At 43.3% G+C, this 23,987-nt stretch overlaps 1 protein-coding gene across 2 annotated transcripts in view; it reads right to left on the reverse strand.

Moving 5' to 3' along the window:
- The window catches only part of LOC137426742 (calpain-9-like), a 147,029-nt gene that overhangs the window by 73,973 nt on the left and 49,069 nt on the right, over window positions 1–23,987 (reverse strand). For both annotated transcript variants that reach the window (XM_068115568.2, XM_068115569.2), the window contains exons 2-5: window positions 15,032–15,101; window positions 5,900–6,018; window positions 5,583–5,716; window positions 3,575–3,743 (exon numbers count right to left, since the gene is read on the reverse strand). In XM_068115568.2, the coding sequence (XP_067971669.2) occupies window positions 3,575–3,743; window positions 5,583–5,716; window positions 5,900–6,018; window positions 15,032–15,101 (492 nt within the window). The remainder of the gene's footprint in view (window positions 1–3,574; window positions 3,744–5,582; window positions 5,717–5,899; window positions 6,019–15,031; window positions 15,102–23,987) is intronic.

Consider the following 23,987-nt stretch of genomic DNA (forward strand, 5'->3'; position numbering starts at 1 on the left):
ACGGATGACCGATTTGCGAGACTTTAACTCCCGAGGCGAACACTCAATGGCGGACTCAAGTTCAACACCAACGCGCGGAATGGCGGGGCGCAGCGAAGGCTCCGCAACCTTATCTATTAAAATCAAACACCCAGGAAAACTGCGTTCAGATATTATGTACAAAAAGTAATATAAGGGTTTATTAGGAAAAGTAAAGCCAGTGAAAAAGCCCGCCGGTAAATCTAATAATTCTAATAAACCTAAATCGGGACGTCCCCACACGACTGACAGCAAACACAAACGAGGGAGATTAATCACGAAAATAACACGTCCCGTCGTTCAAAATATACGCGGAGATCGGGCTTATCTGTCTTTGTCGTCTTGTATTGTTGGTGTCCAGCACCGCTCCTTCCGGTCCGATCGCACACCACGAGGCCCCTCGCTCCAAGCACCACGCGTCCGACGCAGGCCAGCGGCTCCACTTGACCAGGGACAGGAAGGACTCCTTTCAACTCCACTCGACTCGACGACGCGGGAGTGCTGGCAGCCAAGTGCCAACGAACTGCTCAGTGCCAACTGGGTGTGCTCTCGTGTGTCTCCTGCGACTCCCTACAACCCGAACTGCACTCGAACTGCGACTGGAATGGCGTGTCCTCTCCAACTCTCCACCACCGCTCAACTCTCTGGTGCCTGCCTGCGTCTGCCAGTGCCTGCCCCGAACTCAACTCAACTCGTACTGGCGAACTAACTTCGTGTGACTTGCGACTCAACTCAACTCCTGAAATGGCGTCCGACCGTCGCCTATATTGGTGGCCGATGACGTCACATTGCGCACTCCTCAGCCAATCAAAGCCTCCCGCGACTCCTGACATCTCCCGTCCGTGACCCCGCGGTCCTGGCATAACACGTGCCGGCCAGGTTTGTAGGCCTTTGGAGGTGTACACGGTGGCGGCCAATTGTGGTGGTGTTTTTGACCTGGTTTCCTGTCAATTTAATACGAAGTCCTTGTCAGGGAAAGGGGATTATTTAATGTTGCGCTAAGGACCTACTAATGTTTATGTGGTTTGCAGTGCCATAAAGGACAAAGGTTTGATTACTAGGTGAGACTCACAGGGGCGTTACCTTTAATCCCTCACTATTTAACACTCGAATCTCCAGGTAGATCCACACTCATACATCTTACCCCGACAACCGCCTAGACATCAAGAACTTATTACATGTAGAGTCCCTGTCACGACAGCCGAATACCTACCTATTCAGATCTACCTAGCTCTAGATGTTGCATTACCAAATTCATAACAATATGTATGTATATATATATATATATATATATATATATATATATATATATATATATATATATATATATATCTTATATCTATCTATAATTCCAGTAATCTCTGTGTGTGTGTGTGTTTGTCTGTGTGTTTGTCTGTGTGTCTGTGACCGCTGTTTCTCGACAACCACGGGTCCGATATACTTTAAACTTGCCAGGTATATTGCTGGGGACCCGAGGATGTGCCTTTTCAAGGTTTCATATTAATCGGACAAGTAGTTACCGAGCTATGGCGATTTCTTTACCAAACTCCGCAAGCCGTTCGCTTTGGACCAAACCATTTCATGTAAATAGAGGGGGGGGGATTGTCACCGTACTCGCAAGCCGTTCGCTTTGGCTTTGCGAATGGACAAAACCATTTCATGTAAATAGAGGGGGGGGGATTGTCACCGTACTCGCAAGCCGTTCGCTTTGGCTTTGCGAATGGACCAAACCATTTCATGTAAATAGAGGGGGGGGGATATAATTTTAGATATATATATATAGTACGGGCATGCCCTAGTATATATAAAAGCAATATATATATATATATATATATATACAGTGAAGCCTCGTTTATCGCGGGGGTTACGTTCCAGAACCCCCCGCGATAAACGAAAATCCGCGAAGTAGCGACCATATTTTTTTATTTTTTTTTATATATATTTTAAAGCATTATGAACTCCCCACACTCTTATTAACCTTTCCCATACTCTTATAAACACTTCCTATACTCTTAAACACTTTTTACGCTCTTAAACATACGTAATTTTAACAACATATAAAATTCTAATGGGTACTCACCATTGAAGATACTGTAGCTACCCATGGGTTCCCCAAGCAAGACCAGCATCAGAATCTCCTTGCTCCAGCCGGTGACGTCACCGGCGGGGATCCCCGGCACGAGAGTGGCTGGTCACGTGACCACCGAAGCACGCCACGCTTGAGAGGCGTGGCTTTCGGTTTCTGGTTGTGCTTTATAATGCAGCCCGATAAATGGGCTTTTCAGTGTTCCCGAGTTGGTTTTGAGAATAAATATCTTCTCGGACGAGTTTGTGTCTTGCCCGTCATTTCGTCCATATCAAGCAAGAGCCCCGGCTCTTCAATACTACAACGCACGATTTCCATACGCACGACTCTTTGTCTCTTTGTCTACTCTTCTACTGTACACTATGTACAGTATTTTATTTCTTGTAATATGTTTTAATCACTGTATTTTTCTTATTTTTTTACGTTTTTTAATTTTTTAGGCTAGAAAATGCTTATTTTACCACAAAAATATTTAAAATAATAGTATATAAAAATACATTTATACCGCAAAATCCCGCGATATAGCGAAAAATCCGCGATATAATTTTACATATACTAGCGAGAAAAAACCGCGATGTACCGAATCCGCGAAAAGTGAACCGCGATATAGCGAGGGACGACTGTATATATATATATATATATATAAAAGCAATATATATATATATAAGCAATGTATATATATATAAAACCAATGTATATATATTGGTTTTAGTCCGATCACTCAATGGTGAAGAATCACTTTAAAAATTCTGTGATCCGGATCCGGATTTGAACCTTCACCAAAATCTAATCGTTTCGTTCTTGTCACAAACCCAACCTCTCCACCATCATCAGTGGCGGAGGCGGAGGTAATAACCCCGCAAGAAATGTCATAATAGGCAATTCCAGGGTGTCATTTTCAGAAATGTGGGGTTGGATTGATTTCGAATTTTTTTGACAAATGTCATTTAGGGCAACCTACCATGACATTACATCTGAGATCCATTGTAAAATAAATGGTGGGTACAATAAACTAACTCCAGCAAGGGTCTGGAGGAAAGAGTGGGCAGAAATATGACCACTGCTTCTCAATCATTCATTCATTCATGGTTGCCCCTTTGTAGTCGAAGATCAACATTCAGATGTGACATGCGAACAACATGGTAATGCAAATTTGTTTTTAGCTGAAGAGTTGCTGATCCAAAACAACAACTCAAGACCACCGGCAAATATAAAAACATGCCTATGCACTAATTGGGGTCATGCTCATCCTATGTCGCAAGTTTGGATGTAATCGGCCCAGAACTGCAGGACGAGTGGCGTGACAAACATACACACAAACAAACACCAGTCCGTGAATTGTTGGAAGGATGCTGTTTTTACTTTAGTGGGGGAGAGGGCAGGGGAGGCAGGGCTCTGATTTTGTATCTATTTGATTATGTTCTGAAGCTGGTTAAAACATCCTGGTATTCACCTCGGGAAAGCACTCACGTCAATGCAACAGGCCAGCATGGCCTTCTTTGTCACGGCATTCCGGATAATGCTCTGGAAGTTAGGAGCAGCCTTCTGAGTGCTGTAGGTTTCCACCAAGCCACCTGAGAAGTCCTCCATGGCCTCAGATGTACTGCCACCCTTCAGAGACTCGTAAGATCCAGCCAGTCTGAAAGAGAAAGAAAGAAAGGTATAATAAAGAATATTCCTACTGATGTGCCTGAGAATAATATACAAGTTAAGGGCAGAATGAAGCCATTCGTCCAATTATGCCACATCCACACTGGATGCTCTGAAATACAACACTCCTTGCTGACACTGCCCCACAAGGGAGGTTTTTCGTTAAATCTGGCATTTGGGGATCAACCCTACTCTGTACAACTGAACAGTGCAAATTGAGCTTTCCAAGGCTTCGGACCAAGACTTCAATGAAAAATATAACGGAAAAGCAATTACATCCAAATCATCATTTCACCTTTTCATTGAATACATGTTGGTGAATGTGCCGTTCATCACGTTTCTGAGTTAAGTATGATGACGTTCAGGAAGAAGAAGAAGCCGTACCACCAACTTCGACCGCTTTCGGAATAATTGTTTTATTATTTGTGTTCAAATGTCTGGTGATTGTTTTGTATGTATTTATGCGAATGCGTACTTGTATATAACTGTCATTAATCAAAAAGGCTTCGGCACTGTAGAGAGTTTTTTTTTTTTTTAAACAAACAAACTTTTTCTTTTCAAAAAATATGTTTTATTGCCGAAAACACTCCAAAACACTCACTGATGAACCTCTGAAAGTTTGCGAAGATACGTTCAGCCATCTCTGAGAAAAATGGCGACACACATAGATAAAACGGCTCTCTTATATAGTAGATCTCCACCACCAAAGGTGGACGGAGGTTATGTTTGGTGGACCTCTGTGTTTCTGTCTGTCTGTTTGTGAACAAGATATCTCAAAAAGGTGTGGAGGGATTCAGACGAAATTTGGTGGAGAGGTTGGGTATATGTGACAAGGACGAACTTATTCGATTTTGGTGAAGATCCGAATCCAGATCTGGATCTGAGAATTAGTTAAATGATTCTTCGCCATTGAGCGTGGAGAAAGGACAAAAAAAGAACATACAGTGCGATATCTCAAAAAGTTGTGGTCTGATTCGGACAAAACCTGGTGGACAGGTTGGGTGTGTGAGAAGGACGAATTGATTCAATTTTGGTGAAAATTCGAATCCGGATATGAGAATTTTTTTTTAAAGTGATTCTTCACTATTGAATGACAGGGCCAAAAACGATATATACCATCATATTTCAAAAAGTTGTGGGCGAGTTTTGACAAAACTTGGTGGATGAGATGGACAGTTGACAAGAACAAGCCGATTAGATTTTGGTTCAGGTTTGAATCCAGATCTGACCTATCAGTGGGATACAAAACGTAAACTGTTCAACCTGGCGGAGGTACGCGCTCTACCGAGTGTCGAACATATGCAAACATGGCAGAGTTGTTGACCTCCCACTCCCCAAATCTTTGACCTCCCACTCATTGCCACCACTCCCCCTCCCCCCACTCCCACTCTCAATATGGTACAACCACACCCTTCCCTTTCGCTTTCTTTACTCCTATCTCCTCGCAAACGTCTTTCTCTGGTCTCCCCACTCCTCTAAATTCCCCCAATCCCTCTCTCTCCCTTCTATCCTCCCCCCATTACTTTCGTTTTCTAATTTTAAATTTACTTCATTCATCCCATCTCAGCACTCACTCATCTGTTAGTAAATAATACTAGATTGGCTCTTGACTTCCTGATTATTACTTAAATTGTGCCATTCATAATTACAGATAATATTTCAACCTAAAGATAGACAGGATCAAATGTCTAACCTTTGCAAGCAGTATACAGTATGTATTTGGTACATTTAATGCGAGATTAACCTATTAATCGAGATATTTATACTACCATTCAACAATAAAGTATGCCGAGGTGGTTTGAATGGGAACGAAACAGATGACACCCACTTGGCATATGCTTTTTCCAGAAGAGCGCTCCAGAATTCAGAACGATCGGTGGAATGGACAAAGACCAGGCGTCCGTTGAAGGTGGGCAGAAAATCATCCACGACGACCTCGACCCACTCGCCCGCTTGCCAGAACTGTTTTTTCAAAATGGGGATTGAGCGAGACGTGAGTGTACCGACTTCAATGTTCAATACAACCAACCAAATGGTCTTTCATCATTCCACAGAAACGTTCTCCCTGAAGTCAACTTAACAGATTCAAAGCAAATATTATTGATTTACCAGTGATACCGCAGCGGTGTAGTGCTCAGGAAATACCTGGAACTTGAAAATTCCAGCATATTTGTCATCAAATTCCTGGCCAGGAGGAACGACCATCTGCATCAGCTTTGTGTTAAGTGTGAGCGATGCAATGGCAGCCAACAACCAGCAGTCACCTGGTCCACACAAACCAGGACATTTCTCATTCTATTACAAGCAAAGTGATATCTTTTGATGAGGGTTGTAATATAAGTTATATCTTGTAAATACAGGCTATTCCACTTCAATCAATCCAAGTACTTGCATTTTCCTTAATACCCCGATTATGTCACCCATGGTGATATTTACTTTACTACTGACAACTTTAACTAAATATACATTTCATAATTATACTGACCAATCAAAAGCATAGAAATGCAACTGGAACAGCTGACTAAATGTACTCTGTGTTGGATGCTGTACTCCACAATGCAGCACCCGATTACTAGCACTACACCAAAACATGTTTCAACTAGAACGGGCACTCGGTAGAGCGCATACCTTCGCCGCAGCTACTGTTCTGTACTTGGCATGGGAGTGTAGGGAACAGAACAACAAAAATACGATTTTGACCTTTTCGTGACCTTGACCTTGACCTTTGACCCGATTGCTCCCAAAATCTAATCAAATGTGTCCCGTATAATAACCAATCATCCCACCAAATTTCATGCAATTCGGTTGAATACTTTTTGAGTTATGCGAATAACATACACACACACACACACAGACATACAAATAAATACACAGCGATCAAAACATAACCTTCCGCTTTTGCGAAGGTAATCAACTAGAACGGGCACTCGGTAGAGCGCATACCTTCGCCGCAGCTACTGTTCTGTACTTGGCATGGGAGTGTAGGGAACAGAACAACAAAAATACGATTTTGACCTTTTCGTGACCTTGACCTTGACCTTTGACCCGATTGCTCCCAAAATCTAATCAAATGTGTCCCGTATAATAACCAATCATCCCACCAAATTTCATGCAATTCGGTTGAATACTTTTTGAGTTATGCGAATAACATACACACACACACACAGACATACAAATAAATACACAGCGATCAAAACATAACCTTCCGCTTTTGCGAAGGTAATAATTACTTTATGATGGGGATCAAATCAAGAATCAGAATGTTCAGAAGCAACTACACTAATAAATGTACCGTATTTCATGTTAGTTGTTAACCTGCACATACGAAGCGAAATGTGGGGTTAAGCAATTGGTTCATATCTGTCTGTCCATCCGTCTCATCATTTATGATTGAGGAACAGCTTATGTAAATCAAATGTTATATTTTGAACACAAATTGGAACATGAATATAAAGACGAGTTTGCCATTTTAACATATACACGCCCTATGGGCAGAAGACACACCCTATGGGCAATCTTGTTCAATAAACATGCAACATGTTCTTCTGACACATACCTTTATTTCGGCGGTGTATAGGAAACCGACAGCTCCCTCAATCGCTCCCGAAAATAAATACAAAATAACGCGCGTTACGTCCTTGAAACAAAAACATGCTTACTGCTTGTAATTCAAAACACCTTACTGCACTGGAAAACGTTGGGACAGCAACACTGTACTGTAAAAGGGTGCGACTTGTAATACCCTCTCCCACCTGGAGGTGGCGCTACACGATAACATTTACAAAGAGAATTTGCGTCTCCCAATCCCCCTCAAAACCATCGGCAAAGATAAAAACACCCGTAAACATTAATTGGGTCATCCTGATCATATGTAGCAAGTCTGGATGTAATCAGGTCAGAACTGTTGGAGGAGTAGCACGACAAACAAACACACAAGACTGGTCCGTGAATGAAAGTAAGGATTCTGCCTCTGAATTTGTCCCGATTGCACGTGCACAGGGAGGAGTGAGATAGTTGTTTTATTCCGTCTCCCTGCCTGGTAGTCAAGCAAAATTGAATATCATTCCAAACAGAAGACTTACTGTTTTAAAGGATGTCATAAAGGACAAAAACAACAGGCACGAATAACTAATGTAATGTGTGAGATAGGATGATGTAATAACCGCTGTATAAAACAGTGGTAAACACCAGAATTAATTTAGATATGTTTATACGGCTTTAAACGTCTTTAAATGTTTATGTAAAATTAAATGATATACTTAGAGACTGTGACACACAAATTTCCTTCATCATTTACTTCCAAGAACCATGCTATATATCAATATATAACACGTGAGGGCTTGGCATGTAGGAGTGTGCATATCGAGTGAAGAAGAGCCTGCCAATATGGCTATGTACGATGTCGATGCAATATTAACGGGGATTTCGTCACCTAATATATTAACATGGGCCGTTAACACAATAACCTCCTCCATCTCCCAAAAATCATCAACTCCATCAAATCACCTTTATCGTCGCCATCATCAACATCGCCATCACATTATTGGATCAAGCGGCAGAGCCATGATCCCAGAAATGATACAACCAGCAGCTACAGGCACAACACATTATTTATGTTTTTAATAACTCTTAAGTTTAAGTCGCTAACCCTATTTTCCCCATTATCCCCTAAGTTTGCAGATTTGCGGTTCACGGGTTTGTTCAAGAACGCAAGACCCTCCTGTATAAACTTCAACACTGGGCAGGGTATCGTGTTCTATGAATTCTCTAGTTAAATTAATTTTCGACTAATTATTTAATTTAGGTTTTGGCTACAAAAAAAATTGTTAGCTTCATAAGCTAAGCTCCTGGAACATCATCCATTAAAAGATTCGCATCTCGACTATGCTGGGAAGCAATGGCAAGCTACCTATAGTATATCCCTTGCCCATGAAGCTGCTTTGGTGAACTTTTCCTATTGGCAAGACTGTTTGTTATTCATTGTGTATGGTAAAACGACCAGGCCAATAAAATGGTTCTTGGCCCTGCCAACTCATCGAACATAGTGGAAGATGAATTTGACTGTTGGAAACAACAAACTTCATACATCATCCAATCCCCTTCACGTTGGCCTGTTTAGCAGTCCCACCTGAAACAATTCCAACTTCAAATCCCATATACTCTGTTAATTTGGCCATTGCCTACGAATGTCCTTGTAATTCATTTAAAACAACGTGTTGCCTCCTAATTTCTTCGTTTTGCATGTGATAGATGCATAAGCTCCTCCATGAGACTTAAACACTGTAAAAAAATCTTTGCACAATGCAGTTTTCAAGTAATGCTTAATAAGATTGTTATTATTATACAGGTATCGTGGCTCACGGAAGAGCAGAATAACAGGAGGCAAAAGGATACCAGACATAAGGTGGGATGAAGGGAGAACTGTGGCACGAGAACATACAAACGCATCACTGCACAAAAGTCTCCACCTCCTTCACGACCTTCATCTGAAGCTTGATGGAGTACTGCTCTCCCCTCTGGGCTGGCACTCCTGCCTCACACCTTGCTCAGCTTGACGCTGTGGAAACCACGGAGGTATATAATAAACCTGGAGAGCCAATGATGGCTGTCGGCTGAAGCTAGCGGAAGTTGCTTGGCGGCCATATTGGGAAGCCGATTGTGTCTGCGTCCGTGTTTGATCTCACAATCAGCTGATCTCACAATTTCTGATTCATTTTGGATGCTTACCGACTGTAAGGAGTCTTATTTGTGAACGCGCTGTTTCAAAATGCCACAGTGTGTTGCATTTGACTGCACAAATACCTCAGGGAAGGCCTCCACATGCACATTTCACAAGTCAGTGACAAACCGCGATCGCGGGTGTTCTGCTTTTTCAGTTTTTGGCGTGGTCACGGTGGTGGGGCTAGGTAATTAAGTTTCAATGAAGTTTGAACACTGTGTTTGAATTTGATGATGTTAGACCACGCGCAGGGTGTGCAATACGACACAGATCTCAAATATAACTGTATTGTGTATTCACTAGGGCTATGTGAGTATGTCAGACTGATGTCTGATTGACTCATTCATTGATTCAGATTGAAGTATCGAGATTGACTCGTCAGCTCGTGATCATTGTCAAGTGATTTAATTTGTGATGAGCTTAACTTAATTGTCCAGTCTACTACTGTCAGGGTTTCCATGCCCTCCTGTGTCACTCGTGAGCAGAAAGAGCAAATGGGGGTTACTTGTGGAAGGTACGAAAGTCCGACACATGGCAAACATTAGCAGATGAAGTTGTATTTAACTATACATATGAAACTCAAAATATTATTTTGATATGGAGTCGTTTTGACTCGGATGTTTTGACTGCCCTCTGAGGTTTTGACCCGCAACCACATTTTGTGACCACAACGTATTTTGTTTCAAGGTTTCCAAAGGATAAGGACTTGTGCTCCCGATGGACATCTGCCCTGAGAAGGGAGTCCTTCTACCCCACCCCAGGCACCACAGTTCTGTGCAGTGATCACTTCAATGAGAGTGACTTCGACAGGACTGGTCAAACCGTCCGACTGAAGCCGAAGTACTCGAAGTACTCGATGCATGTCACATGCTTAAACTTGCAAGAAACTGTCTTGGATCCATGAAAATGATGGAGGATGGCAACAAAAAAGTCATCGCGTGGAAATACATCCAGGCACTCTTTGATCTGCAGAAGAGGGAAGGCTTGCGTCTGGGAAATAAGCTCTCCCGGAAACACATCGAGTGGAAGAGCAATGTCATGAAGGTGGACACAGCGCTCAGACATTGAGCACTAGTGTGGCAGATGCAATTCGGTTTTGCAGGGACACTTTGCAACTATCAGAATTTCAGGGCAGTGGGGCTACCTGCCAATACATTGAAACATTGGACAAACTGTTTGACATTCTAAATTCTCGCAATCCATTGGCACGAAACTACAAGGCACCACTCATGACATCACGAGAAGGACTTTTCCTGCCATTCCTGGATACTGCCTACAGTTACTTGTCCAACATCAAAAACATGAATGGTCAAGTTATGACCAATACGCGTTTGAAAACCCCCTTCATTGGTTTCATGATCTGCATAGAGAGTGTCAAAATTTTGTATTTCACATATGTCAAACCTGCCTCATCTCCCCTGCGATACCTGCTCACGTACAAAATGAGCCAAGACCACATTGAACTTTTCTTTGGAGCGGTCCGCATTGCATGTGGAAGTGGGAATAACCCAACGGCCCGGCAGTTTGTTGCCGCATATAAGCGCCTCTTGATGCGACATGACATCAAGTCTGCAAGTGGGTTGCCCTTTGTCTGATATGGCGAGTTCACCAACACTTCATGTAAATATTTAAACTGTAAAAGATGTGTTGCATGAGATGTCTATATCTCCGCTCCATTATTCATGTAACAATTACCATGTCCTGCTGAACGTTCCATTGCAACATGTAAGTCTTGTATGTTATGAATAGCAAAAACTTCCGAAACCCAAGAATTGTGTGGGTTAACTACATGACAGCGTTTCATGTCATTTATGTGACTGGTTTCTAGCATCTCGGTAATAGAAACATACACATCTTAGTTACAATATAATGACTGAATTAAGTAACATCATATAACATGACAACAAATCAGATCTTTATATTGAGGAATATTATAGAACAAGCCAAAGAATGGCAAACGACGATGTACCTCAATTTTATAGATTTCTAGAAAGCTTTCGACTCCTTGCCCAGAGAAAGTCTGGGTCATAATGAAGAAATACAGCATACCTGGAAAATTAGTGAACCTTGTAAAAGCCCTTTACCAAGACTTTCAATGTGCGGTCGTCGACCAAGATGAAACAACAGAATGGTTCAAGGTGAAGACAGGAGTTAAACAGGGGTGTAACATGTCAGGATTCTTATTCCTACTAGTGGATGATTGGGTCATGAGAAGGACGATAAAGAACACCGAGCGGTAATTTTGGGCACTTTTTTTTCAAACAAGCTCTAAACCATTGGATTCCCCAGGAAAAATGCGTCTAGAATCAACTTCAAACTTAATGAACACCATTTCCTTAAAGAACGGGATTCTGAGCCCGAATATCAGTTCAAATATTAGTATTCTATATTAATTAAATAGTCGGCGGTCCTAAAATTCGCTCCAGCTGCATCATCAGTGCGCCACGCGTTTGCTTTGACAGGCTTTGTTTACAAAACAATCGGCTTCCCAATATGGCCGCCAGACTATTTCCGGTGGCTTCACGGCGGCTAATGCTGCGAGGTGGCCAATTGGCTCTCCATATTATATACCTCCGTGGTGGAAACCAAGGCCTTCAAGATCGTTAGGATCCCGCGATTAAGCTGGCACAGTAGACAGGCCGGTGGTCTCTCCGCCTCCTTTCTGGTTTTGTACCCTCTACTCTCTCCGTGCTTTGTCTCCCCGCCCCGTATGTTTCTACAGGACACAAGCGGTCCACAATCAACCCACTTCTGGTGAAACTACCTAGATCCAGAATCACTACTCACCACTACTCATTTGTTCCTCTTTTCCCCTGCCTGTGGAACCAACTTCCACATTCTCTTCAATGTCATTCTTCTCTCCAGGTCTTCAAGACAACAGTTCACTCCCATCTCAGATTATCCCTCACCAAAATCCATGATCATTTATACCTCCATTAACCCTCCCCTAGCCCACCTCTTTCCACGTTTCCAGTTTTTCCTTCTTGAGAGTTTGCTTCTGTATCCACCTTGTCCGCTCTGTACATCCTCCCCTGGTCCTCGTTCATCCCCACATCCCTTATTTGTCCAAGTCTCCCTCTACTTTGTCCCTCAACCCTGTTGTTGGTGTGTTTCGCCACATCTCTAAGAACGCCTTCTAAGACTTTGCTTCTCTGGGTATTCACTCCCCATTAGTATGCTGAGCAACAGTGTACAATGTCGTAGAGAACTTTGCTTCTCTGGGGGGAGGGTGTCCGATCTTCCGGTTCGTTCGAAGATTTGAGAAAAGTAAAATTGAGAAAAGGAAAAGCAGTGGGGAAGATGCAGAGGAGGTGAAGGAAAGGAAAGTTGGACAAAGAGGTTAAAGGTAAAGGAGGTTGGAGGATCCATGAATAATGACAGGAGGGAGGGAAGGGAGGAAGGGACAGCTTTTGGGGCTTCTGGATTGCAGGTGGTGAGGGATAGGAGGGGTGGGTGAGGGGTAAACTTCATTATCCCACTCAAATCCTTTCTCATCATCTGATGCAAACCTCTGGCGTGACCTATCATGTGAAATTGCAGTAATTGTTTATTTTTTTTGAATAAAAGTTGACATTATTAGCAGATTGATAGGATGGAATGGAATGGTTCATCTCAGTAATTTAGGAAAGAGTCCAATGTTTTTTCCACTGCAAGTGTAGCAATTAGCTAATGGAGTCTATTGGCATGGGAAATGCAGACACGGTGTAAATCATTCTTCAATCTTCTAGCAGAGCCTTAAAATCCTGAAACAAACTCATGCAACATAGGTGCATCAGCCACAACAATGTGCAAATTTGCAATGAGCTTGCAGATGTGGAATGACCCTAACCCTAACCATAACATCTCATTAATGTGGATACCAAGGATGCAATGACGTGATTTGGATATCATTGAGTCATTTCTATTTTACCAGGCCACCTCATCTAATAGCATTGCCCTTAATTTGAGAGTTAAGCAAGCTCTGGCAGGCTAGGTGATTTCCCCTGCTCATTAGTCATCTACCCTGGCTCTTGAATGCAGAGGAAATTGTTTAATTAACCCAGTCAGCCAAATCATACTGGTCGGTGCAGTGGGAAATGGGTGGAGGTGGAGAAAATAGTCTTTTTGAAGTGGCTAATAATCCCTTGTCTACAGCAGGGGTCAGTAAAACACTTGCACTGTGCCGCGTGTACGGAAGACAATATTTGAGCAAGTAAGTCGTCTCCCTCCCTTCCTCAAAAGAGCACAGGCCTTTTTTGCCCATGACGTGACCCTGGGTACTACCAACATGCAAGCAATATTTGGTAGATATCGGCACAGTCCTGGTTTTTTCTATGATTTTCAGACGTACACGCAAACAGAGAATTGCCTTATTTAATATAATAGGATGTCTAAAGCTCAGAAAAGAGCATGTACGTATACATATTATATGTCCATCGCATATTTGAAGTTGTATGTATATTACCTGTCAGACATGGATAATATTGACATATTACAAAGTATGACATACTACATTATTACCGTGCGCTCGTGAAGCGAAAAGCAGGGTTATGCATTCGGGTGCGTACGTGTGGCATATGCGTGGCATACGTGTGGCATATGTATGGCATATGTGTGGCATATGTGCCTGCGTGTCTGCATTTTAAAAATTCATTTTGTCGGCAACCGTTGGACCGATTGACATGAAATTTTACCATAGGAGCGCCTCTGCCTGTATCATTTTTTATTCATAATTATGACGTCACGGGTCACGTGGTACGGACGCCATCTTGGAAAAGAGTTACACCTATATATCTCCGAAACCGCTAAATGGAAAAAAATGAAACAAGGATCATTGTCAAGTACTCCCCATGGGGAATAAGATATGTTAATGATGATGTCGTCGGTGCCTTCCTTATGACGTCATAAGTACAATGCTTGATCTGATCAGTATGAAAATTTATTTACCTGCAACTGCTAGTCCGATGGACTTGAAATTTTGACCTTTAGGAATACCTCCTCCGGTAGAATTTTTTTATGATAATTGTGACGTCATAGATCACGTGGTACACGCGCCATCTTGGAAAAATCTAAAAAAATGTTGCAGCTCTATATCTCCAAAACCGCCCCATGGAAAAAAGTGGAAGCATGGTGCGTTATCAAGTTCTCCCCATGGAGAATAAGATATGTGAATGATGATGTCATCGGTACCTTAATTATCACATCATAATTCAACAAGTATAATGCTTGATCTGATCAGTTTAAAATTTATTGAGTGTGATCTACACAACAATTATATGAGAGAATATAAATTTATGATGTCATCGCTCACATGGTCTGGCATCCCTATTGGATCAAATAATAAAAACCTTCAAAAACAGAAGAGTTGGTTCGCATCAAGTGACTGCGCAGAGTAAGTATTCTATGAATACCATCTAGTTTTACTTTTATGTGAACGGCAACGACAAGAGGATGCATTAAATAACTATAGATAGCGCATGGAATTTTAACCTGGATCACAGGAGAATGAGCTATGTGTGCTGAGATAGGAATTCAAGCAGGCTCATTCAATGGATTAGAAAGATGATGCAACAACATACCAAGTTCGCCCTGTTGAATGTCGGTTCTGGTTGCTCCATCTGCTATGAACCTTGGATCCTTCGCAATATCCTATGAATACAAGGTAATGATCAGTAGCATTGGGAAAAATAAAGTAAGAAAAAGATTGGGAAAATGGTGGTTCCATGACAACATTGTCCTACTCATATTACGGTAGATGTATATTTTACACGATGTGTTGCATACTTTATGCATACTTCTCGTAAGATCTGATGAGAATCACATATGACCTCATGAGACATGTTTGTAAGGTAAGGGATTATAGGAGAGAAAGGGGAGTGGAGGAGGGTTGAATAGGAATGAGAAAAAAGTAAAAGGAGAACTCTAAAAGGATGGAAGGAAGAAGGGGAAATTATAGAATATATGGGGAAATGAGGGATGGGGGTCCAATTTCTCATATATATATATCTATATCTATATCTGTCTCTCTCTCTCTCCCTCTCTCTCTCTCTCTCTCTCTCTCTCTCTCTCTCTCTCTGATGTACCGTACTCTTCGCAGAGTGTTGGTGCCGCCGAAGCAGCTTCCCGGGCGAGGGTTAAACGGGGTGGTTTCCATTGCCTTCTCAGCAGTAGTTAGAACAGGAATTTGGAATTTGACCATGATGCCGGTGATAGCTTGCCTACTCTGCGCGAAAGATACCATGGGATCTACAACATCCACCATCTAATTCCAGTGGAAGGAATGTCTAGTTTAACGTCCATCCGATGGGCACACACATTGATGAATTCCGCCTGCCTGTGAAACACCTGGATGACAGTTTATAGCTCAGTCAGGATTCAAACCCAGGCGAGACAGCTTCGAGGCGAGTGTGCAGACCTGTAGGCCATCCTGTCGGCCGCCAAGTTCCATCTATCTGCTGCCAATAAGTCTCTGATTTCAAACTTTCATTGGAAACTGGGTGATGAGTACCTAAAGATAAATTTAGTTTTTGACCACATTTACTTAGCACTTTGTATTCTTGCATTAACTTCTTCTTTTAAAGAATCATCTGAGAGAGAATGGGGACAGCTAGTATTATTACACACACACACACACACACACACAAACACACACACACATAATAATGTGGTGGAAATCAGCCCTCTTTAGCCCCTTTTCACAAGGTTGCTCAGACAACGCATTGCCAGATATAGATACACACATATATACATATCCATATACATATAACACACATAAACATATACATATAATATACATATACAGAATACATATATACATATATACAGTGTACATATATACATATAATATACAAATACAGTATACATATACATATCATATACATATTATATATACATATATATATATATATTTATAGTATACAGTCACGTGACAAAGTAAGTACACCCCATGTAAAGTTTTGACTTTTTCAACATATTTCAACATACAGCTATTTGATCTGCATTTCAACAATATTGATAGATGAAGGTGATATAATATAACAAATATCATGAAACATTTACATTTTGAAGTCCATTGTATAATTTAAATAAACATAAAAGCAAATTTCGCATGTGGAAAAAGTAAGTACACCCCTACATTTATCACTACTTAAAATACCTAAAATTAGAATCAGGTGCACCAGCTGAGGTGCAAATGATTAGAACATCGTTAGAGAGGATCCTGGAGGAACCTGTCTTATTTAAACCTCAGACATTTAGTTTGGTTGGCTCTTTGTTGTTGAAGTGTGCGGCATCACCATGCCTCGATCAAAAGAGCTCTCTGAGGCCTTCAGAAAGAAGGTTATAGATGCCTACAAGTCTGGGAAGGGATTTAAAAAGATCTCCAAACAATTTGAAATCAATCATTCGACTGTCCGGAAGATCATGTACAAGTGGAGAAGATTCCAAACTACTGCCAACTTGTTCAGGCCAGGCCGCCCCACTCGCCCCAGCAAGTTCAGCCCGAGAGCAGACCGCAAGATGCTGAAAGAAGTCTCTAAGAACCCCAGAATGTCATCACGGGACCTACAGGTAGCTCTTGCCACTGTTGATGTCAAAGTGCACGAGTCTACAATTAGAAAGAGGCTGCACAAATTTGATCTACATGGGAGGTGTGCCAGGAGGAAACCTTTGCTGTCCAGAAAGAACATCAGGGCAAGACTAAAGTTTGCCAATGAACACCTAGGCAAAGACCAGCACTTTTGGAACAATGTGCTCTGGACAGATGAGTCAAAGGTAGAGCTATTTGGCCACAGTACCAGAAGACATGTTTGGTGACAACCAAAGACAGCATTTGACCACAAGAACCTGATACCAACTGCAAAGCATAGTGGTGGAAATATTTTGATTTGGGGCAGTTTTGCTGCATCAGGGCCTGGGCAGCTCACCATCATATAATCCACTATGAATTCTTCATTGTACCAGAGGGTGCTTGAGGATAATGTGAGGCCATCTGTCAGAAGTTGAAGCTCAACCGAAGGTGGACCGTGCAACATGACAATGACCCTAAACATACCAGTAAATCCACCAAGGAATGGCTGAAAAGAAAGAAATGGAGGGTTCTGGAATGGCCAAGTCAAAGCCCGGATCGAAATCCCATCGAGATGTTGTGGGGGGATTTGAAACGAGCTGTGCATGCAAGAAACCCCTCAAACATCGCACAGCTGAAAGAATTCTGCATGGAGGAGTGGGCAAAAATTTGTCCCAGTCGATGTCAGAGACTGGTAGACAGTTATAAGAAACGCCTACTTGAGGTTGTTTCTGCCAAAGGGGGCAATACCACCTATTAGAGCCAAGGGTCCGCACGTGGGACTGACACAATCTGTCAATTTCCCGACCCGGATCTCAGTCAACGGAGCATCTTCTCTTCTGGATTTGGTTATGACAAACTTCCCTGAAAATGTCTGCTGCTCTTCTTCTGCTCCAATCGGCTCATCTGATCATGTGCTTGTCAAAGTGGACATCTCTCTGACCATTCTCAGAGAGCCTCCTCAGCGTCGACGAGTCTGGCATTTCAATCAGGCCAACTGGCACGGTCTTCAAGCAGCCATCAATCATCTGGACTGGTCTCCCATCTCTACCGCCTCTGACATCAACTCATCCTGGGAATTCTTTCAAAGTAAATTGCTCTCTCTCATGCACAGATTTATACCATCTCGTCTTCAGTTGTCATACCCTTCCTCCCGTCCATGGTACACGGAATCTTGTGGTGAGGCTGTTGCCCTGAAACAACTTGCTTTCGTCTCCTGGAAAGCAAATCCAACGGAAGGAAATCTCATTTCCTTTCACAAAGCCCGAAACAATTGTGTGTCCACCCTCAGGAGAGCCAGGAAACAATATCTCACCATTCTCAAGACCGAACTCTCTTATCTGTCTCCCTCTTCCAAATCCTGGTGGCGTCTGGTCAAATCTGTTTCTGGTGTTTGTTCCCCCTCCATCCCCTCCCTCACCTCAAACGGCTTAACGGCTGACTCCGCACGTGAAAAAGCTGAATGCCTCAACTCTGTGTTTGCCTCTAAATCTTGTGTCCCAAACCCATCCCTCTCTGTACCCACCGTACCCAGTCGTACCAAGCTGCTCCTGGACTCTGTGTCCTTTCCTCCTGACAAGGTGGAAAAGTTTCTGTCAACCCTCGACTCTGATTCTGCAACTGGTCCTGACGGCATCAGCCCACGGGTCCTAAAATCATGTTCTTCTGCTCTTTCACTCCCTCTTTCTGTTCTCTTCACCCTCTCTTTTGCTCAAGGTCATCTGCCATCTGCTTGGAAATCAGCCAACATCACCGCTTTGCACAAAAAAGGTGCAAAAACAGATCCCAGCAACTACAGACCAATCAGCCTTCTCCCAATTATCAGCAAAGTCATGGAATCCATCATTGCTTCAGATATTAAATCTTTCCTCTTCTCCAATGGCTTGATCTCTGATCATCAATTTGGTTTCAGACCTGGTCACTCTACTCTGGACATGCTGCTTCTGCTTTCTCAACAATGGATGGAGGTCCTCAACGCCAAACAGGAAATTAGAGCTGTCTCCCTTGACATTTCACGTGCCTTCGATACGGTCTGGCACCCTGCTCTGCTCTCCAAACTCTCCTCCTTTGGTATCCATGGAAATCTCCACGCATGGCTGGCGGACTTCCTCTCTGGTCGTAGTCAACGTGTGGCCCTGAATGGGTTTCTCTCATCTCCTCTTCCTGTTCAGGCTGGAGTTCCCCAAGGTAGTGTTCTGGGCCCTGTGCTTTTTCTGGTCTTCATCAATGATCTCTCTGACTCTCTTGAAAATCCTCTCTATCTCTTTGCTGACGACTCTACTCTCTGTCGCTCCATTCCTCATCCCTCAGATCGGCAGTCTGCAGCCTCCTCACTCTCTGCAGACCTGGACAAAATCACAGACTGGTCAAACAAGTGGAACATGTCTTTCAATCCTGACAAATCTCACACTCTTACAATGTCTCTCCGAAAGGACCGACTGGACAACCCTCCCATCTACTTTCTCAACAATCCTCTCGAAGAAGTTCTGTCGCTCAAGCTTTTGGGTCTCACTATCTGCCATGATCTTTCTTGGGAAAACCACATTTCCAAGCTGGCCTCCAAAGCCAGTCGCCGACTGGGCATCCTCCGTCGTGCGAAGTCCTTCCTTGGCACACCTGAGCTCCTCACCACATACAAGGCTTTCATCCGCAGCTCAATGGAATACTGTTCCCCCCTCTGGGCTGGTGCTCCTGCCTCACACCTGGCTCGGCTTCACGCTGTTGAATCCAAAGCTTTCAGAATCATTGGAATCTCCCGCGATGAAGCTATCTCTGAGGGCCTTTCACTCACTCACCGCAGGCAGGTAGGTGGTCTTTCTGTCTTCTACCGACTCCTCTCCGGCCTTGCTCCCCCAGCTCTCTCTGTGCTCTGTCCCCCCAATATTCCTCCAGGTCGCACAAGATCTGCCTGCAACCCTCTTATGGTTAAACTGCCAAAGTCTAGGCTCTCTGCTCACCTTCACTCTTTCATTCCCCTTTTCTCCCGCCTCTGGAACAAACTCCCCCACTCCCTTCAATCCCACTCCTCCCTCCAGGTCTTTAAAACAGCTGTTCACCACCATCTCTTATCTTCCCCCATCGAAAACCTTGATCTTTTCTACCCCCGGTAATTCACCCCAGAGTCCTTGCAGTGTTCATATGTTTTAATCCTCTCCCACCTCCCCCCAAGTCCTCCCGATGTCCCTGCTCTCAAATGTTGTGTTTGTGTCCTTCCCCTTCTTCCCCCTCTCTTTTGTGTCCTCCCCCCTCTCTCCCCATCTTGTCTGCCGCTCCCCTTGTTTTTTGTGTTTTGTGTGTCGGTTTGTCTTTTTGTGTGATTAATGTTTGCTCTTTCACGAGCCTCGATCTTGTATACAAAAAAAAAAAAAAAAAAAAAAAAAAAAAAAAGGGTGTACTTACTTTTTCCAAATGCGAAATTTGCATTTATGTTTATTTAAATTATACAATGGACTACAAAATGTAAATGTTTCATAATATTTGTTATATTATATCACCTTTATCTATCAATATTGTTGAAATGAAGATCAAATAGCTGTATGTTGAAATATGTTGAAAAAGTCAAAAATTTACATGGGGTGTATTTACTTTTTCACGAGACTGTACATATACTTATATTATACACATACATATAATATACATATGCAGTATACATGTAAGTATATATATATATATATATATATATATATGTATATATATATATATATATATATATATATATATATTCATATACAGTGTACGTATATATATTATATGACATATTCCTGTGTATTAAATTTCTGGATGAGATTTATTTCTTTCACACACATATATATATATATATACAGTATATATAAATACACACACACACGTTGTTTTACAGATAGATGGATAACTACAATAATAAAACACATCAGGAGGTAGGAATGATGGATGAGTAGTGGTATGGAATGATACACCACTGAGGTTGAATACGATGTCCTCCATAGAGTCAAAGTGTATTTGTTCCACCTTGGGACGTAACCATATGAGCTCCTCCTGGTCTCCCCGTCGATCAAGTAGCGATTCACCCACACTGCTCTCGTTCGTCGGAAAAGAATCATCTTGGAACAGCGAATGGCTCTTCCTGCTCTGTTCTCGCAGCTCCGCAAAGCTCTGGCCTGCAAAATGCAGAGGTCGATTCCTGCTGGAACCATCGCGCTCTCTGGGGCCGCGTCCTGCGAGCAAATCTCCCACGGCGAACACAGGTCGCCACGTACGCTCAGTACATTCACCCATGCTTTTCTACACTGTTCCACTCCGTAACCGGTGGATCCCCTTCGGCTTGACCCCCCCCCGCCCCCCTTTGCACCCACGTCCCCTCCTTGATCCCCACGTCCCTGCCCTGATCCCCACGTCTCCTCCCTGATCCCCACGTCCCCTCCCTGATCCCCACGTCCCCTCCCTGATCCCCACGTCATCTCCCTTGTCTGCGCATCCATACATTCCATGTGTCCGGGATGCACTCCATCCTGCTATTGTGGATGAGGGCTTCATCTGATTTACAGAATCCCATTGGCTGTTCGCTGTCGCATCCCTCAAGTCCCAACCACACGAGGTCTCTCCACGAATGTGTAAACCATTCATCAATCATCAAGCTCTACTTTATGAGTTTTTAAAAAAAACCTTCGACTTGAGCTTCCCAATGAAAGGAAGATCTTTGCGCTTTTCCCTGAGCTTTATTTTCCGAAAACAAAACTTAACCACTTTCCGAAACGACTTCCGAAACGACCACTGAATGTTTGAATGTTTACCATGCCTTATTAATGGATGTTTTTTTGTTGCACTTTATAATGTATATACAACGACCACTGAATGTTTGTGATCAAACAAGATGCAGATCGATTGAGGGAAGATGGAGCAGATGGGAAAAATATGGAGGAATGCAACGTTGAGTCATCAGCATATGAGTGCATTTGGTTATTTGTAGTAGAAAGAAGGTCATTGATAAAAAAGAGGGAAGAAACGTATTTACTCCGCACGTGAAAAAGCTAAATGCCCCAACTCTGTGTTTGCCTCAAAATCTTGAGTCCCAAAACCCGTCTCTCTCTGTATCCACCATACCCAGTCGTACCCAGCTGCTCCTGGACCCTGTGTCCTTCTCTCCTGGCAAGGTGGAGAAGTTTCTGTCAATCCTTGACTCTGATTCTGCAACTGGACCAGACGGCATCAGCCCACGGGTCCTAAAGTCCTGCTCTGCCGCTCTATCTCACCCTCTCTCTGTTCTTTTCACCCTCTCTTTTGCTCAAGGTCATCTGCCAGCATCTTGGAAATCAGCAAACATTACCGCTTTACACAAAAAGGTGCAAAAACAGATCCTTGCAACGACAGACCAATCAGCCTGCTCCCAATTATCAGCAAAGTCATGGAATCCATCATTGTTTCAGATATCAAATCCTTCCTCTTCTCCAATGGCTTGATCTCAGGTCATCAATTTGGATTCAAACCAGATCACTCTACTCTGGACATGCTGCTTCTGCTGTCTCAGCAGTGGATGGAGGTCCTCAATGTCAAACAGGAAATTAGAGCTGTCTCCCTTGACATATCATGTGCCTTCGATACGGTCTGGCACCCAGCTCTGCTCACCAAACTCTCCTCCTATGGTATCCATGGAAATCTCCACGCATGGCTTGTGGACTTCCTCTCTGGTCATAGTCAACGTGTGGCCCTGAATGGATTTCTCTCATCTCCCCTTCCTGTTCAGGCTGAAGTTCCCCAAGGCAGTGTACTGGGCCCTGTGCTTTTTCTGGTCTTCATCAATGATCTCTCCGACTCTCTGGAAAATCCTCTCTATCTCTTTGCTGATGACTCCACTCTCTGCCGCTCCATACCGCATCCCTCCGATCGGCAATCTGCAGCCTCCTCACTCTCCGCAGACCTGGACAAAATCAGACTGGTTAAATAAATGGAACATGTCTTTCAATCCTGACAAATCTCACGCTCTCACTATGTCTCTCTGAAAAGACCATCTGGACAACCCTCCCATCTACTTTCTCAACAATCCTCCCCAAGAAGTTCTGTCACTCAAGCTCTTGGGTCTCACAATCTGCCATGATCTTTCCTGGGAAAACCACATTTCCAAGCTGGCCTCCATAGCCAGTCGACGACTGGGCATCCTCCATCGTGCGAAGTCCTTCCTTGGCACGCCTGAGCTCCTCACCACATACAAGGCTTTCATCCGTAGCTCAATGGAATACTGCTCTCTGCTCTGGGCTGGTGCTCCTGCCTCACACCTAGCTCGGCTTCACGCTGTTGAAACCAAAGCTTTCAGAATTATTGGAATCTCCCGTGATGAAGCTAACTCCGAGGGCCTTTCACTCACTCACCGCAGGCAGGTAGGTGGTCTTTCTGTCTTCTACCGACTCCTCTCCGGCCTTGCTCCCCCAGCTCTGTCTGTGCTCTGTCCCCCAAATATTCCTACAGGTCGCACAAGATCTGCCTGTATCCCTCTTCCAGTGAAACTGCCAAAATCAAGACTCTGCTCACCTTCACCCTTTCATTCCTCTTTTCTCCGGCCTCTGGAATAAACTCCCTCAATCTCTTAAATCCCACTCCTCCCTCGAGGTCTTTAAAACAGCTGTTCACCACCATCTCTTATCTTCCCCCATCCAAAACCTTGATCTTTTCTACCCCCATTAATTCACCCCAGATCCACTTTTCTGAAATACCGACTTATTTCCTGGAAGTCCTAGCTGTGTCCAAGTGGTTTTTACCTCTCCCACCCCCACCCACCTTCCCACGCCCTCCTCCCCCAAAGCCCTCTCCCTCCCACAGATCTCCCGCTGCTCCTGCTCTCAAATGTTGTACTTGTGTGCTTCCCGCTCTCTCCCCATCTTGTCTCCTGCTCCCTATATCATGTCTTATGTGTCCGTTTGTTTGTTTTTGTCATTAATATTAGCTCTCACACGAGCCTCGATCTTATGTACAAAAAAAAAGAAGTGTTGGAGACAGGA

The sequence above is a fragment of the Myxine glutinosa genome, chromosome 5 (assembly GCF_964187855.1).
Source record: "Myxine glutinosa chromosome 5, kmMyxGlut1.1, whole genome shotgun sequence".
Lineage (NCBI taxonomy): Eukaryota > Metazoa > Chordata > Myxini > Myxiniformes > Myxinidae > Myxine > Myxine glutinosa.